Source organism: Protobothrops mucrosquamatus, unplaced genomic scaffold (genome assembly GCF_001527695.2).
Source record: "Protobothrops mucrosquamatus isolate PMUCROS unplaced genomic scaffold, P.Mucros_1.0 scaffold_280, whole genome shotgun sequence".
Taxonomy (NCBI): Eukaryota; Metazoa; Chordata; class Lepidosauria; order Squamata; family Viperidae; genus Protobothrops; species Protobothrops mucrosquamatus.
The window spans coordinates 2,517,395-2,535,409 of NW_015386356.1; the positions used below are offsets into that span (position 1 = coordinate 2,517,395).

The 18,015-nt window shown below is 37.8% G+C and overlaps 1 protein-coding gene across 1 annotated transcript in view; it reads right to left on the reverse strand.

Annotated features, from left to right (window-relative positions):
• The window catches only part of WWC2 (WW and C2 domain containing 2), a 135,498-nt gene that overhangs the window by 83,282 nt on the left and 34,201 nt on the right, over nt 1–18,015 (reverse strand). The window contains exon 2 of the mRNA XM_015831813.2: nt 1,953–2,062. Within this exon, the coding sequence (XP_015687299.1) occupies nt 1,953–2,062 (110 nt within the window). The remainder of the gene's footprint in view (nt 1–1,952; nt 2,063–18,015) is intronic.

Sequence of the window (18,015 nt, forward strand, 5' to 3'; positions counted from 1 at the left end):
AGAGGGCAATGCTCATCTCCGTTTCTTAGCCAAGGGAGGCACTGTGGTCCAAAGACACTTTTGTGGTCATGTGGCCAGCATGACTGTACACTGAGGTGCATGGAATGCTGTTACCTTCCCACCAAAGTGGTACCTATTTATTTACTTGCATTTGCATACTTTCAATCTGCTAGGTTGGCAGGAGCTGGGGCAAGTAACAGGAGCTCACCCCGTTGCACGGAACTCGGGTCTCAAATCTGGGCTGTGACAAGTTCAGTATCTTTAACCGCTGAGCCATCATGCCCTCTAAAAATAATATAATGTATTAAAACTAAAATTAATAACATCAATTAACTAATTGCTGCTATGGGTCTTTACAAATGACTTTATTTATTTTTTATTACATTTGGATCTCATATTTTCTAACAGGAGTTCAAGATGCATACAAAGCATTTCCTTACTCTAATTTTTCTCCTCCTCAACAACAATTCTGTAAGATAGTTGAGCTAAATGGGGGTAATTGGGCCAACGTAACACAGTAAACTTCCATGGCTGAGATTAGACTAGATTCTGGGTTCCCCACCACTGTAACACTTAAATCACCATTCCATATTGTCTCTTAGATCTCTCATGAAATCTATCGGAACTCATCCAAGAATAACATTGTATTGCACCACTACAGGACTGTATACCTCTCACATTTATAGTAAATACACAAATAAGGAGTAGGAAAGTTATGTCAGTAGACATATTAATGCAAGTGAAACCTTCAATAGATTGCTGGCTCATTGTAGGCTACTGCTCGGGTTTCTGACCACTTTAGTCATCTTCCACTCTCATCCCTCCTGCCCTACAATTTTGGACTAGATTTAGATTTAGCCCTCACTCTACAAGTAGTCCTTGCTGAATGACTACTTGTTCAGCAACCATTCAAAGTTACAACAGCGCTGAATGAAGGAGACTTATGACTGTTCCTCATAGATATGGCTGTTGCAGCTTTCTCGCAGAAGGTGATCATGATTCAATTGCTTGGCAACTGGCTTATAATTATAATGGTCACAGTGTCTCATTGTCACATGATCACCATTTGAGACTTTCATTGCTGGGTTCTGACAAGCAAAGTTAATGGGGAAGTTGGTAGAAAGTTACAAATGGTGATCATGTGAGACGATGCAATTATGCAGGATTTGCCTAACAACAGTAATTGTAGCTACAGCAAGTGCTGTCATAAGTTGGCATGGTCATGTAACATCATGCTTTACAACTGTGTAATTTAGCAATGGAGTTGTCGGTCCCAATTATCATAGTTAAGTGAGGACCACTTATACTGCTTTAGGATATAGTTGACCAGTTCTGAATCTTACAGCTTCTTTTCCACCTAATTTTTTTTTAAATTATTATTTATTACTGTTCTGAAGAGTTTTGAGATTTCCATCAGATTGCTCTTACAATTTCTTTTTTATATATTTGGTGCCACTTTGACCATCTCTACAATTACTGAAAGCCTAAATAACAAGAACATAGGGAAATTGATATAATTGTAATGCAATTTTGTAGGATATATTTCTTAGAAAGTACTTCAACATCTCCTAGTTTTGTCACTGATAAAAAAGCAGATTTGTGGGATTAATTAGAATGTTTTGTCAAAACCTGGGGAGTTGCTTACACAAACAGAAAACAATGTTTTAATTGGTAACATGAAAGTTTAAGGTTAATAGACAATTCTAAGTAATTCTGAAATGCACTTGATAGGATATAACAGCACTAACAAAATGAAGTAGGAGGAAAAGCAGCAGCAGTGGAAGCTATAATGTTTTTCCTAAGAAAATAAACCAAGTGAATTGCTGTGGGGAGTTTCAACTGTCTCATAAGAAATCTTCTGTTTTCAAGTCCTTGTTAAGAGTCTAACAGCAGAGTCTAATCTCGATAAGCCTTCTTATATAATCAATAAAGCACTTACAGAAAACACTTACGGTTTATGTGGTCAATATAGTAGACACCAATCTGACGATCGTATGCAGCTTCCCATCCCCATGGTAGCTCATCTCCGACACAGTCTGCAAAGGATAATGGCTTTGTTAACCTAGAAACAAAATAACAAAATAATTGAATTAAGATTATAGAATTTTTTTCCTCGATACAGACATAGGGAAAATTAAGCAATTTAATTCAGAAGTGCCTCTTCAGGCATTACTACCCTGTTCAATATCTTCACTTTAAAGAATAAGTGAGAAAAGTTTGATTAAAAAACATTGACAAGGGCTAAATGCTTTTTTAAAAAAAGATCAATATGCAGAAAGGATATTCCATGTTCTTTCCTGCGTTGTGTTTTTAGCTGAACATAACTGTTATATTTTTGCATATTTTTTCTTAATAATTCCCAGCACTGAATTTTTTTTTCATTACAGCTCTCTTGGGTTGTGCTTTAACTCTACAAACCCTGAAGCCAATGCACAATTGGAAAAATCAGGGTGTTTTTCAATTCCTTCAAGGTAGAGTCATTGTCTCTAACTCACCTTATGTCTAATTAAAAATTCTTCATGGTCTTTGTATAAATAAATTGTCTTTGATATATAAATTGAGAGCTTGGCATTTCAGGAAAAAGAAGGCATCACATGTCATCGTGGCTGAGAAAACTTTTTTTTAAATGCTATTTTTTGACCTTTGATGGAAAATGGAAAACAGAAGTGGATTCAATAAGTGGCAAATCTGCCTCTGAAGTCACACAATATACTGTACAACCATCTATTTTTTGCTCCAATCATAGCATCTTGGTAAGTGTACAGGGAGAACAAATGAGAAGATGGTAGTAGATATCAATAGGAAAGTATTTTTTTCTTTTTATTATCCTAATTATTCTGCTAATCTGAGAAACATGGATGTAGAATGATGCTTGTGACCTGCAGAGGATTTGCCATGGATGTGCCATATACAAATAATGCAAGTAGAGGCTAACTGGTTCCCCCTGGAAGAAAAGATGAAAAGACTAGAGACAAACCTCCAACTTATCTACATGGAGGAAGTAAGCAGTGCGGTACCCCAAGGTTCCATTATAGGTCCAGTACTCAACATCTTCATAAACTATTTAGAAGAGGGAATAGAAGTATTATGACCCGGGACTGAGCACGGAAGCGACACAGCTGAAGTGAAGGATTAATTCCATTTTATTGCTCCAACTTTCTCCCAAAATTCCCACCGTTCACTGCAAGTCCAAGAGCAAGCTCTAAACACACACACACACACACCCCTCCAATAGTTCCTGGCTGCTAGACGTCCAGGGGAGCAGCACAATTCAGGAAGCTTGGTCACTGGGTGTCCTGATCGCATGGAGGGTTCACTGGAATTGCAGCATAACCCGGAGCAAAGCTATGTCACTGCAAAGTCCCACCAGGCCAGGCCAGGCCAGACAGCAGGATGTGAGTAACAGCAATTGTGGCTAGAAAAATGCAATACTTCTTCCTGATAAAAGCCCCTCCCCATGGCGTCTGTTTAAATTTTATTCCCCAGGTGAACCTTGTGAAGAGGCGTGGGGCACCCTCCTCCCGAGTAGTCGTGTCGCCCTGCGCTGACTCTGCCTCCTCTCCATTCTCCGCACTTGGGGATCAGGTGGGAGAGGCAGTTGCTCATCTCTGGAGCTCGGTCACTCCTCTGCTCTGCTGCCTGCCCTGTCCCTCTCCTCCTCCCCTCGCTTGGTCATTCAATGCCCTTTCTTCCTCCCTGGTGACCCTTCCAAAGCTTGAGGGACCAAGGATTGCCTCTTCCTCTTCCTCCTCTTCCTCCTCCTCCTCTGGTCATTCCTCCGGGGCCAGAGAGGCAGCACCATCTCCCTCTGTCAGCCCCATCTCTATCTCCATCTCCTCCTCCTCCTCCTCAGACCCGGGCTCCAATGGGGCCATGACAAGAAGGAGAACTCATCAGATTTGCAGACAACACTAAACTGGCAGGAATAGCCAAGACCCTAGAAGATAGGCTCAAAATCCAGATGGATCTCGACAGACTTGAACATTGGACCCTTGCTAACAAAATGAAATTCAATGGTGAGAAAAGTAAGGTTTTACACTTAGGCAAGAAAAACCAAATGTACAGATACAGATTAGGTGAAACCTGGCTCAATAGCAGTAACTGTGAAAAGGAATTTGGAGTCCTAATGGACAATTACTTAAATATGAGCTGGCAGTATGCAGCAGCAGCCAAAAAAGCCAATATAATCCTATGCAGCATTAACAGAGGGATAGGATCACATGAAGTACTAGTACCGCTTCATAAAGCCTTAGCAAGACCACACTTAGAAAACTCCATCCAATTTTGGTCACCATATTATAAAAAAGATGTTGAGACTCTGGAAAGAGTGCAGAAAAGAGTAACAAAGATGATTAGAGGGCTGAAGGCTAAAACATATGAAGAACGGCTGCAGGAATTGGGTATGACTAGTCTAGTGAAAGAAGGACTAGGGTGACATGATAGCAGAGTTCCAATATCTCAATGGTTGCCATAGAGAAGAGGGAGTCAAGCTATTCTCCAAAGCACCTAAAGGCAAGACAAGAAACAATGGATGGAAACTAATCAATGAGAGAAGTTAACTAGAACTAATAAGAAATTTTCTAACAGTAAGAACAATTATCCAATGGAACAACTTGCCTTCAGAAGGCAGGACAAGAAACAATGGATGGAAAATAACCAAAGAGAGAAGCAACTTAGAACTAAGGAGAAATCTTCTGAGAGTTAGAACAATTAATCAGTGGAACAACCTGCCTCCAGAAGCTGTGAACACTCCAACACTGGAAGTTTTTAAGAAGAGACTGGACAGCCATTTGTCTGGAATGGTATAGGGTTTTCTGCCTGAGCAGGGGGTTGGACTAGATGACCTCCAAGGTCCTTTCCATCATCATCATCATCATCATCATCATCATCATCATCATCATCATCATTATTTTGTTGTTGTGGTGGTGGTGATGGTGTTGGTGGTGTTCTCATCACTGGAGGCTTTTAAGAAGAGACTGGATAGTCACTTGTCTGGAATGGTATAGGGTCTCCTGTTTGAGCAGGGGGTTGGACTAGAACACTTCCAAGGTCCCTTCCAACTCAATTATTTTGTTATCAAGGAAAACGAAGAATTATGGGATAGGATAAGACATTTGCAAAAGGACAACAATAGCACAATATGTCCCAGAAGACAGAAGAAACCAGGTGGAAGCAACATAAAGATGAAGAAATGTGATATAAAGGGCCATGCTTGTTAAGAATAGCTCTTTGGGGGGGGGGAGTTTCAGAACAAATAAAATCAGTTTATTACAGCCATATGGCCAGAAACAGTAAAATATCCAATTGTAGGCTACTTACATACATATATAAAAATGCAGAGCATGATCTAATGATGAATAAGAACACATATAATAAAATTAATTTTAAAATAATTTTTTTTTTAAAAGATCTAAAAATAATATTTATCTTATTTATGGTTCTGACGAATCCCCAGTGCTGCTGTGCAGAATCTAGCCATCTGCGCTGTAATCACAGCCTGTTCATCCTTAAGCAGCCACTGTAGATAAGTAGTGTCAGAATGGCCAGGATACCTATCGATTATTGGGAGGATATCGTTTTTTCAAATATCTCTATAGAAAGAGCATCAAAGGAGTATGTGTCCAATGGTCTCCACCTCCACTGAGCCACAGGAGCAGAGTCTTTCAGTCAATGGTATCTTTTTATACTTGCCGTATAGGATGGCCGATGGAAGCACGCGGCACTATGTGAGCAAAAATGCTTTCCAATGGTTTGCTGACTCCAACTGGCTAAGATAACTGGTGGGAGTAATAACATATCTAATAGAGTCTGAAGCCAAAAACAGCGGAGCTATCCCTAAGTACGCTTGCCTCTCGATGTCCTCTACCTTTTGTCTCAAGGTCTGTTTTGCTTGGCCGTAGTCCAATTTGAGTATTGAGGCTGGAGAGAAGCCTAGTTTGACAAGGTTGGACTCGACTGCCTTGATCCATGATGAGGAAAATTTGTCTTGGAGGATTAATGGAGCAAGGCCTTGTGAAAAGAAATTTAAGAGATTTAAAGAACCTATACAGATTCTTGCTTTGACTTTTATCAATCCTGTCTCCAGGCACAGAAGTGCATTTGAGGCACAACACGACATCTGGAGAATTGCTCTAATAAATTTAGATTGAACTCTTTCCATAGGTGTGAATCATGAAGCTGAGGGTCTGAGCAAGGTCCCGTAGTAGAGAAGCTGTGGTAGCGACTTGGTCAGAAAGAGCTTAATTGCGGCTGAAACATAGTGTCCTCCCTTTGTGCAGAAAAAGTTTAGGATGGCATTCAATGATCTTTGGCCAGAGGCAGCCACATAGTCTCCATGTGCTTTTCTTGACCCAGTGGCATGGATGACCACCCCTAGGTACTTAAAGTTGGTTACCTGCTCTATATTATGATCATTAAGATACCATGAATAGAGTTTTGGCCTTTTTGCAAAAAGCCATAACCTTTGTTTATTATAACCTTATGTCCAGTTTATTGTAATTGCAATACTGGATGAGAGCTTGCAAGGCTCTTTTAGGCCTAACCCTGCAGAGGATCACAGCATCATCTGCATAGAGCAGCAGGGCAATGCTTTAGTCACCTATTTTGGGGGGGGGTGGTGGTAATTGGGTTTATTTAATGATTTTACGTCATTTACATAAAAGTTGAAAAGCAAGGGGGCCAAAATGCACCCCTATTTAACCCCCTTTTGAGTTTCAACTGACCTCAATAGGGACCTTTGCATATTGCACCTCACCTTGAGGGATGTTTTAGTATGGCAGGCACATTGAACAGATGGAGAAGCCTGTGATCAATTGAAGTAGCTTCCAGCTTCTCCCATAGCTTAGTCCTTGTAACCATATAAAAGCTACCTTGAGATCTATAAAGACAGCATAAACTGATATAGATCTATTTGATACATATTTTTCAATCAAATGATGGAGAACTAAGTATGAACTTCAGAAGATTCCAGAGCTTCCCCATATATGCTTTGGGATGAAGAACAATTATTGTAAGCCTCAAAAGCTAAATAAGATGGCTGTTCAGGCTTTGCAAGGGGAAGAATACCAGGCTCTCCTCAGATGTGGGAAGAAATAGACTACTACTATGCTATCTATTATTTTCTAAATCCTACAAACTGATGGCTGAAAACTTTGTTGCAGAATTTCTCAATAACAAGATAGGTTGTTATCTGGATCCCCTTTTTACTCCTGTTTAAAGACAGGAATATTTTCTTTTCTCCGCTCCTCAATTCAAACCTTTTCCTTGTCCAAGCTCATAATAAAAGGGCTGTGAAAATAGTTTATTGCAAAGATGTTTGGGCATGAAAGAGCCTTTCAGAAAGCAAGGAGTTTTTGGTATAAATGAAGTTATAAATGAAATGAAAGAGAGAGCAAATGTGCAGGTACTGTACAGAGGAAAAATGTACCAGTGAGGAGAAACAAAATTAGAAAGAAAATGGAGAACATAAAAGAGAAGGTGAAGAAAAGAGAGTCTTCTTTTAACAATGGAGAGAATCAACTCAGCAGATATAGAGAAAATAAAAAAGCATGTTGAATAAAGACAGAAGTGGAAACAGAAGACAAAGATGGATTGGCGAAGTGAACACAACATGGAGGCTACAAGAAATGAAGAGGAGTGGAACCAAAGAATGGTGTATGAATGAGACAAAGAGCTGAGTAAAGGGAACCAGAAGAGGCTTCAAAACCATTTAAATGTGAGTTTTCAATTTATGGGTGCAAAGTAAAAAGTTATAAAGGGTTTGTCCCAAATAGCCAGCCGACCAAAGATAGGAGAAAAATTCTGGCCAAAGAGAATTTTCTTTTGTACAGTTTCCTGCCTAAAGTCTGTCATCATCCCCAAACTATGACAGTACTTCACAGAAGGCTGTGGTGACTTACTAACCAACTAGGAGGTTTGGTAGTGGTGCTTAAAAATCTGATGCCTTGACAACTTAACCATTTTATAAATGGGAAAGATTCTCACAAGTTAATTACATTTCAGTATGTTCACTGTAAGTAATCCCCTCAATTCTTATTCTCCAAGATGAACAAAAAAGGGAGAAAGTTCAAGAACTATACTGACTCAACAGCATACTTTAAAGTCCTTAGCAAATAATTTTTTTAAAAGAAAGGAAGAGAGAACTTTTTAAAAGAAGAGAATTTTTTGCTGGTAATCCTGAACAGACAATTGATCACAAAGGAGCATCACTAATCACATGCACTGACTGAAATAGTAGATTGATACTTTGCCCCCTGCTTTATCCAAGAAAAAATTAAAATGGTGAAGGAGGGTGTCCTTGAAGCTATGATACAAAGTACTCATATCATTAGGAATTGAGTCACAGGGTCTGAAAAAAATTTTCCAGAGAAGAATCATGGCTCTGAAACATCGGGCTGTGAACAAATGATCTTGGAAAAATGTAAAACCACTGTATAGGGAAAATGTAAAATCATTGTGTAGGATAAGCAAAGTTGAGAAAGATTCCATCCTGTGTAAACACAATAATATATACAGTTATGGGAATATCATTAATTCCAATTTACATATAATATACCAAGATTTAAATTTTTAGGCAGATGCTTTCATATAAGAATTTTATATTGTATGAAATGAAGTTCAGAGTGAAAAAACAGCACTGAACCAATTAGGGACCAAAAAATGATGATAATATTGTATTCCATTGCTATGGGAAAAAATTAAGCACTTCCAATAGAGTAAAGGAAACTTTAACCAGAGATCACATATAAATACACACCATCTAAAAAGGAGGGCTTGATTAGAGTTTAATATGTAATCTATTCCTGACAGGGGAACTGTAAAGGCATTCAGGTGTTGACAGACTACACAGAATTCAGCATCCAATCTTTCTCAATTCTATTTTTATACATGTTATCAGACCTTGAAGAAAAGAATTTAAGTCTCAATTAATATGTCATGTGCTAGTTTTCAATCATACTTTAAAATGTATGACAAAGATAGAAGACGGATTGCTATATTTCAAATTCATCAGCATGCTGAAGAGACGGATACAAAGATTATTGAGAAAATATTTCATTGTACTGTATGCAAACAAAAGCTAATCTGATTTCTTAAAATTCCTTACCAACACAATGAACAGTAAGCACATAGAGGGAAACTCCTCACCTACACACTTAAAGAATATTCAGTGTTCCTTTAATTAAGTAAATTGTGCATTGCTGGCATTTGCAAAAAAATTTAGTGCCAGTAGTGAAATCCAAACATTTAGTTTCCCAGTATGATTCTAGAGAATTCCTACAGAATTCAGCTATGCTAATATAATAATAGTGGTCAACTCTTTTATAGTTCAGATCATTGCCAAATTATTCTGCCTTGTCTAGGTCATCAGAACCTTAAAGGACACAATAATATAGATTAAAGGTAAAATATGATACAATTGGTAATGACCAATATTGTAGACAACTTTATAAAAAATAACTGCTGTGTCAATTAGCTCCTGTAGTTAAATGGAATCTTTATGTTCGCGTCTTCCAGGACACGGAATATCAAGAGATTGAAGCATTTCAGAGGAGAGCTAGACCGAGCTATTTTATATTCTTTTCTTATTATTAAATTTGCTATAAATTTTCAGAGGGTTATGACTGTTTACTTCTGGAAACAGAATTCTGAATTAAATTGAACTTCTTTCCAATCCTTCAGGTTATGTTAATACTACAGCACTCTCTGGGCGGCTTACAATGTGAGCATATTGTCCCCAGTGATCTGAGTCCTCATTTTACCGACCTCAGAAGGATGGAAGGCTAAGTCAACTTTGAGCCCATCAAGATCGAACTCCAGGCTGTGGGCAGAATTTGGCTGCTATACTGCATTCTAACCACTGCACCACCCACCCACAGCTCCTGCGCTACCAGGGCTCCTCCACAATGTTCATTCATTGTGCCAAACCATGATGTGGCTAAACCAAAATGGAGAATATTATATGTTTTGTGAGCCAAATCATATTCTTCTGATACTGATTGAAGAGTTAATTCAACTTCTAATTCAGGTTAGAATTCACTCTAGTCCTTTTGAAGAAAGGCAACAGCAAGTTTTGCTAAAGGTATTTTTAATTATCATCAAAATAGCACAACAGACTTAAAATACAGAAATTAATTTTGCTGGTCTGTGTGACTGTACTAAATATTGATCTATTGACAGAAATTAACACATACTATAGGATGTTGTTATAAACAGTGGAATCAGAAAATCATAAAACTGGAATAAATCTTAGACATTAATCTGCCCCCTGTACAGAATCTCTGACAGATGACTACCCAAACCTCTAGTAAAGGAGAATTTACCACTTCATTAGGCAGCCTTTTTTGCTAACTCAAAATTTGCAGTCAGGAAGTTTTTCCTCATGACCACCTGTTACTTTATAGTTTTAATCCACTCTCTCTCCTGCTTGTAGACCACCTGGGAAGGGAAGGGAGGAGCCCTTTCCTCTAAACTTCTAAAGGCTTTGAATTCTCATGTTTAACATTTTGTTTTGATGATTATGTTAGTACACAATCATTTGTATATTAAAAATGGGGGCATACAGATGCTGCCCCACATCTCTAATTAAAAGAATATACTGGATCTTTACCTAAAATGTCAGCATATGTTTTCCTGTATTCTTCTATGAATCTTTTCCCCATTTCATAATCTAGTCTATAATCTGTGTGCAGTGCATCTGGAAGTCTTTTATCCAAATATTGATCAGGTCTGACCTTACTAAGCTTCAAAGCTCAGACAACATAATCCATTAATTGAAATTATCAATTAATCCGTTAATTGAAATGGGTGGGTGGGTGGTTGTTGGGCTGCTTTTTTATTTAATGTATAAAATACCATATTAATTGTCATTTTAAAAAAAAATAAAAATAAAACAGTGATATGGAAAAATATATTTAGCAATTAAACAGACTAATTATCAGAACATAACCAATAATAAAGTATGAATACAAGATCATTTAATTAAAACTTGATGTATGAAAAAGCAACATGTATACTATAAACATGTCAGAAGGGGTTCTCTAATATTCAGAATTCTTCTGAATGAAAGGAAGCAATAGTAGTATTGTTTATCTCCTAGGATTCCATATAACAGTGTGAAGTAACTTTAATTAGAATGAACACTGAGAAAAGGCATACGATCAGTTTCAGCCATTTTCTCATCTTGTTTTGTGCAAGAAAGCTATAAAACATTAAATCCTTCCTTTGTTTCCAATTATCGCTGCAGTTAGGATGTCATGAAACAGCATGTCTCATCATCCAAACAGGTCAGGGAACAGTATGTCTAATAGCCCAACTAGGATAAAAGTCTATTTGACTGAGATTTGGCCTCATTAATTGGAAGAAAAGATGAATTAAAAACATGGTTATTGTCATCCTCCAATCACAAAAAAAAAAAAAAAGGATTTGAATAGGCTGAAATTTAAACAGGAAACACATGCTGACATTTTAGGCATGGGTCCAGTGTATTATTTTAATAACAAAATTTAGACCATCATTTGCATGACAGTTTTTTTTGACGCAATCATTGTATGATAACACTACAAACACAGCAAGATACAATAGAAAAGGTACTATCAAATACCTGCTCTGTTTATATATATATTATTAAGTCAGGATTTTTAAAATCTTGTTTCATTGAACAAGTAATGTCTACTTGTCGGTGTTTTTATTTATTTGCTAGCAGCACTCATGGCAATTAAAAGTAAACAACAAATCATAAGCAATTAGAATGTCACAGAAACAATTAAAACTGCTGTTAAAACTAACTTAATTGAAAAGCCCTGGCTAAAGAAGATCTTGATTCCTTCCCTAAAAGCATAAAGAGTGGCAATTGAATACAACTCTGGAGGGAATGCAATCCATATAACACTAAGTTGTAATATAATGCTAAATTGTAATGGATATGATCATGTATCACACTAATCCAAAACCAAACAAACCACATTAGAGGTTGAAGTTATGTGCCAATGAGACTAATGTATTTCATCAGGGAAGATAGTATCCGTCATATTTACTGATGAGAAATTTCAAGGACTGCATTCTCTCATTTCATTTTTATCTACAAATTGTAGTTTGACTGGACAGCTCTTAAATCATAACAGAAGTGGGCAAACTGTAGCCCTCAGCTCAATTTTCCAAAGCCTTCTGCAAGCAATCACTTCTGTTATCAATACACTGCTGCATGGGAATGCAGAGTAAAACAGATAAAGAAGAGAAATACAAAACTAGGAAAACAAACTGGATTTCTAGTAAAAATCCTTCTAGACAGCTCACAAAAAATTGAACATATTTAGATCTTGCTACAAATGAAAAACTCAGGCTTGTGAAAAAGAAGATCCATAACAAATTATTTTGCAGAACTTCTAAGAACTGTAAGTACATGAAGGATTGTAAGATTGTCTTTCCCCTCCCCTACTCCTGTTTTATTTCCCCCTCCCCCCCTTCATTTCAGAAAGAATGTTGGAAAGAAATTATGTAATGGTGTTTGGGAGTCTTTCTGTCAGAAGGATAATTTCATGCAACTGGGTTAAAAAATGGTATAGATTAGAATGTATGTAGATCAAGCTGAGAGGGTTAGAGGAAAAATTCTAAAATTCCCCTAATGCTGATTGCTCCTTTCTAAACCGCCACCTTCCTGTTTACATGACCCAGGACAGAGTATATAGAGCCTATTCTGTACTTCCCATTGTGCAGATACAAACACTGAGACACCATTGAGGGGACAACAGAAACATGCATACATGCACACAGAAGCAATATATGCAGTCCCTATGATTAGATAATTCTCAACAATTCCAGTATAAGGAACACTGGAACACAGAGAAGAGCAACAAAGATGATTAGGGGACTGGAGCCTAAAACATATAAGGAACAGTTGCTGGAATTGGGTATGTCTAGTTTAACAAAGAGAAGGATGAGGGGGGACATGATAGCAGTGTTCCAATATCTCAGGGGTTGCCACAAAGAAGAGGGAGTCAAGCTATTTTCCAAAGCGCCTGAAGGCAGGACAAGGAGCAACGGGTGGAAGCTAACCAAAGAGAGAAGCAACCTAGAACTAAGGAGAAACTTCCTGACGGTTAGAACAATTAACCAGTAGAACAACCTGTCTCCAGAAGCGGTGAATGCGCCAACACTGGAAGTTTTTAAGAAGAAACTGGACAGCCATTTGTCCGAAATGGTATAGGGTTTCCTGCCTGAGCAGGGGGTTGGACTAGATGACCTCCAAGGTACCTTCCAACTTTATCATTATTATTGTTGTTGTTGTTGTTTTTGTTGTTGTTGTTGTTGTTGTTGTTGTTGTTGTTATTATTATTATTATTATTATTATTATTATTATTATTATTATTATTACTGAGAACTGTTGCTTAGCAATACCCTTACAAGTATTGTCTCAAAAGACAATATCTTAACAAAGATTTTGAAGTGCAGATGACCTCACAACAGAAAGACAAGCAATTATCATATTATGTAAAGCTGTCAGGTTTTTATACACAATAACACTGATATGTATGCCTATCCTTTAAAACAGGGGTCCCCAACCTGTGGGCCACGGCCCGGTAGTGGGCTGTGGGCTGCTGGCCACCAGGCCATGGGAGAGGCTGGGTTGTGCATGCGCACACACACACTTGTGCCAGCGCCTCACTGCAGGGCGTGAAAACAAGACGCCGTGCCGCGTGGTGCAAAAACAGGCCGTTGCCGTGCCTCAGGGCGTGAAAAAGGGTTGCCGCTGTGCTTCAGAGTGCAAAAATGGGATGCTGCTGCACCTCAGTGCGTGAAAACAGGCCAACACTGCGCTTCAGGGTGCAGAAACAGGGCACTGTGCACAAGAATGGGGCAGGGCTAGCGAGTATCACGCAAGCACTAGCCCTGCCCCGTTTGCATTAGGCGCATGCTTGCAGCCCCGTGCTTCCCCCTCCCTTTCCCTCTGGTCTGCCAACCAAGAAAGGTTGGTGACCTCTGCAGAATTCACATATGTACTGTATATTTGCAACACAGACACTTAAAACAAAATGAAAAATTCAATATGCTATTTGCATGCAATAATTCAAGAGTTTTGCTCCATTATTTGAAGATAAACATTGTACTATGCATGTAGAAATGTCACACAATGTACAAGGGAGAAGTTTTGTTTTAAAAATTACAGAGTTCTGTTACAGCAGGAGATGCTTGGTTCTTCTGTCCCTAGATCTACCTCAGTTGGCTCCTGGGAAAAACAAAATTTATTTAGCAGTCTTAACAGGAAAATGAAATTAAAAGAAGTGGTTGAAATGATGAAGAATGGAAAATCTGGCAATATACAGATTTCCCACTGAACTGTATAAAACATATGTTAGCCCATAATTTTATTTCCCTGTATCAGAATGCTTTGAAACATATCACATTAAGTCTCTTTCTCTGCAATGCCCATAATATAGTCATCCCTCTACTGGCCAAATGTAATATCAGAACCTGAATTATAGTAACATCTAATCTTCCTTATTAATGGGGATTTAAAGAGTCTAGTGGCTGTTTTAGTAAAAGAATTCAAGATGTGATTGCAACTCTTATCCACTCCAGTAAAGCTGGGTTAATTTGTTAGCATCAGAGTGCAAACAATTTAGCTGCCAACAAATTTCATAGCTCTAAATGATTAAAGCCAGGTGCTGTAATTTTGATTGAAAAAGTGTTTGATTTTTAAAAATGAAAATGAAAACAAATTATTTAAAAATGCATTCTAAAGCACTTTTAAAGCTTTGAATCGTATGCTGTTATCCTATACCTCCCCCAGTTACAAACTATGCCAAATATCATTCTTTCATCTCCTTTGGGGAAGGAGAAAGGTACTAGGTAGGGATGCTCATTTTTTTTCTTTGTTTTTTTTTCAATCTCTGGAACTCTAGTTTGCATCAGTTGGCAAAACAACAAGATCCAATCATGGGTTAGTGAATACATTATTGCATATGTATGCTTTTATATAGAGAGTTTTACTAGTATAGTGGTAAAATATATACATATACCCATTAAAGGCTGAAAGAATTTTTTTGGGGTGTCAAGAAATTATTATACATTTATTTGGAAAACAGAAATCTGAAATCTCTGAAATCAATCCTTCCTCTGCTAAATAGAAATTAGCAGAGATGAAATATTCAAAATAAAGTTTCAGAAAGAGGCTCTCATCCATCTCACAGTCAGCAGGAAGAGCAGCTAGTAGTAGTGAAGCTTTAATGGGGAAGTGGTGTGTAACACAATTAGCAACTAGAAGAAGCCAAAATAAACAGAATCCTAAAATGGTTTGCAACCAGTATAGGAAGGCAACAGTGCAAAAAGTCTTCATCTTAATAGAGATGTACGCATATAACTTTATCCAATATCCTTCCTCTAAACAAATTGCTGAAGGTAACACAAGTCTCCATTTGTTCAGATTGTATCTAATGGGAAACAGAATACACATGCTTTGTAAAATGAATATTTTTTGTCATCTCTCACATGCTAGGCATTTTCTAATTCTGATCCCCTGCCAGGCACATTTTTGTCAATTGTCAATAAATAAATGTATAGTAATACAATATTATATGCTCATAAATATTTATTTGTTCTTGTATGTGTTTATAAATATATATTTATTTTATATTGGTACAGCCTTATTTTGAACAATCATAAATTAATTTATAAAAGGAAGTTGCTAAGGAATCTGGATAAAATGTGGCATTTTTCTCCTTTTAATGCTATTTTTTCCACCACACTATGAAAACATCCAGGTACAAATAAACTGACAAATAAAATGTTAGTTGGGCAGCAAAAGCAAAAGAAGGGCAATGAATCAGTTCCCGGGTGGAGCAACAGGAGTCAGAGTAAGGCCTTAGTTCCCTACCCAGAGTTCATAAACCATGGAGGGCAGTTGTGATTAACAACAGAACCTTGGTTTAAGTGTTAGTAAGAAAAATGTGCACCAATTGATCAAAACATTTTGTAGCAAATTGGCCCCAATAGACCAATTTATAAAGAGGACACTCAGGCAAGATAAACTATTTCAAGCTCATTAACAAACATACTTTTTGCTATCATTCTCACATAAATTCAGATATCATCCACTTGTAAAATGGGGAAGAAATATTATAACTTGCATTTTAAAAGGTTAACTATGTATGTCAGCATGCTATTATCATTGTTTTTTCCTAACATTCCATAGAATTGGCTACTAATCTCATAATTCATTGCAAGTAATATTTTCAGTTTATGACTTTCATATGGATAAAGGTGTTATTAAAAGCAACAATAGTTTAGGGGTTATCTAGTTCATTTCCATCCACAGTTGGCAAATATACACAAAACAAGACATTTTATATCTCTGGTAGATATAAAAGCAATTCAATACAGATAGTCCTCAACTTATCACCACAACTGAGCCTAACATTTCAGTTACTAAGCAAGGCAGTTGTTAATTGAGTTTTGCCCCAGTTTATGATCTCTTTTGCTACAGTTATTAAGCGAATCATTCCAATCGTTAAGTGAATCATGTGGTCATTAAGTGAATCTGGCTTTCTCCATTGACTTTGTTTGTTGGAAGTCAGCTGGGAAGGTCACAAATGGTGATTGCATGACACCAGAACAATGCAACTGTCATAATTAGATGCCAGTTGCCAAGTGCCTGGATTTTGATCATGTGACCATGGGGATGCTACAATGGTCTTGAGTGTGAAAAATGGTCATAAGTCACTTTTTTCACCGCTGTTGAAACTTCAAATGGTCACTAAACAAATGGCTGTGTTGGTATAAAAAGCTAAAAAGTAATGTTCTACATCAGTATGCTGCATTAAGACAGTGCCTATTGGCACTATGATCTTCCCATAACGAGTGCATTCACAATCCAGCACTGCCAGAATTCCAGCTGGAGGCTAAAGGGTCAAGTGTCATGTGTCAGAGACTATCAAGTGAATCCTACACTAAGAAACCTTCTAATTTGTTGATTCTATGAGGCAGCTCAAGAAGAGTTAAAATATTTAGTAAGTGGTCTACACAAACCAGAATGAACTAGCAAGGCAACAGCCATATGATGTACTGTATTGTTAATACTTCACATGAACTGCAGAACTGCCCATTTTGTACCGAAGCCTTTTCATGTAAAAAGAGTGTAAAAATTGTTTCATTTTTCACCATGTGTCAGCACATGTATATTTGTCATCTTTGCATAGCAAGAAATGTAAAAACATATTATTGTGATGACGCGGAACAAGAAGCAATGGTTGGAATCTAATCAAGGGGAGGGCCAACCTTGAAATAAGGAGAAATTTTCTGACAGTTACAATTAATCAGTGGAAAGGCTTGCCTTCAGAACTTATGGGCGCTCCATCACTGGAGGTTTTTACAAAGAGACTGGACAGTCACTTGTCTAAAATGGTATAAGGTTTCCTGCTTAAGCAAGGGGTTGAACTAGAACCTTTTCACAGATTGTACCACTTTTAGGACATGACAATATTTGAGTACACCAGTGCTTAGCAAGATGTCAAAAACCTGATGACCAAAAAAAAGGAAAAAAGTACCGGTTTTAATTTCTTCAGTGGCGGTTCTTTTGCTGAATCACTTTCCCTTTGCACTGACGAACATATTACAAATTTATCCATATTTATTAATATGTACCACTACCTTGGTGGTCAGGTGGCTGGTTGGCCCTTCTTTTCCTCTTTCCCTCTCCTCTCTCTCTCTTTCACAACCTCTACTACTCCGTTGATCCCTCTGCTTGTCTCACAGAAATCTTTCCTCTTCTCCTTCGCTCTTTCTCCTCACTGCTTGTCTGACATAAGCCTCTCCTCTTCTCTCTCTCTCTTTCTCTTCACTGCTTGAGCTATGGTGGCATTGTGGTTAAAATGCAGTACTGCAGGCTACTTCTGCTGATTGCCAGCTGCCAGCAGTTTGGCAGTTCAATTCTCAAGGTTGACTCAGCCTTCCATCCTTCCATCCTTCCGAGGTTGGTAAAATGAGGACCCAGATTGTTGGGGGACAATATGCTGACTCTGTAAA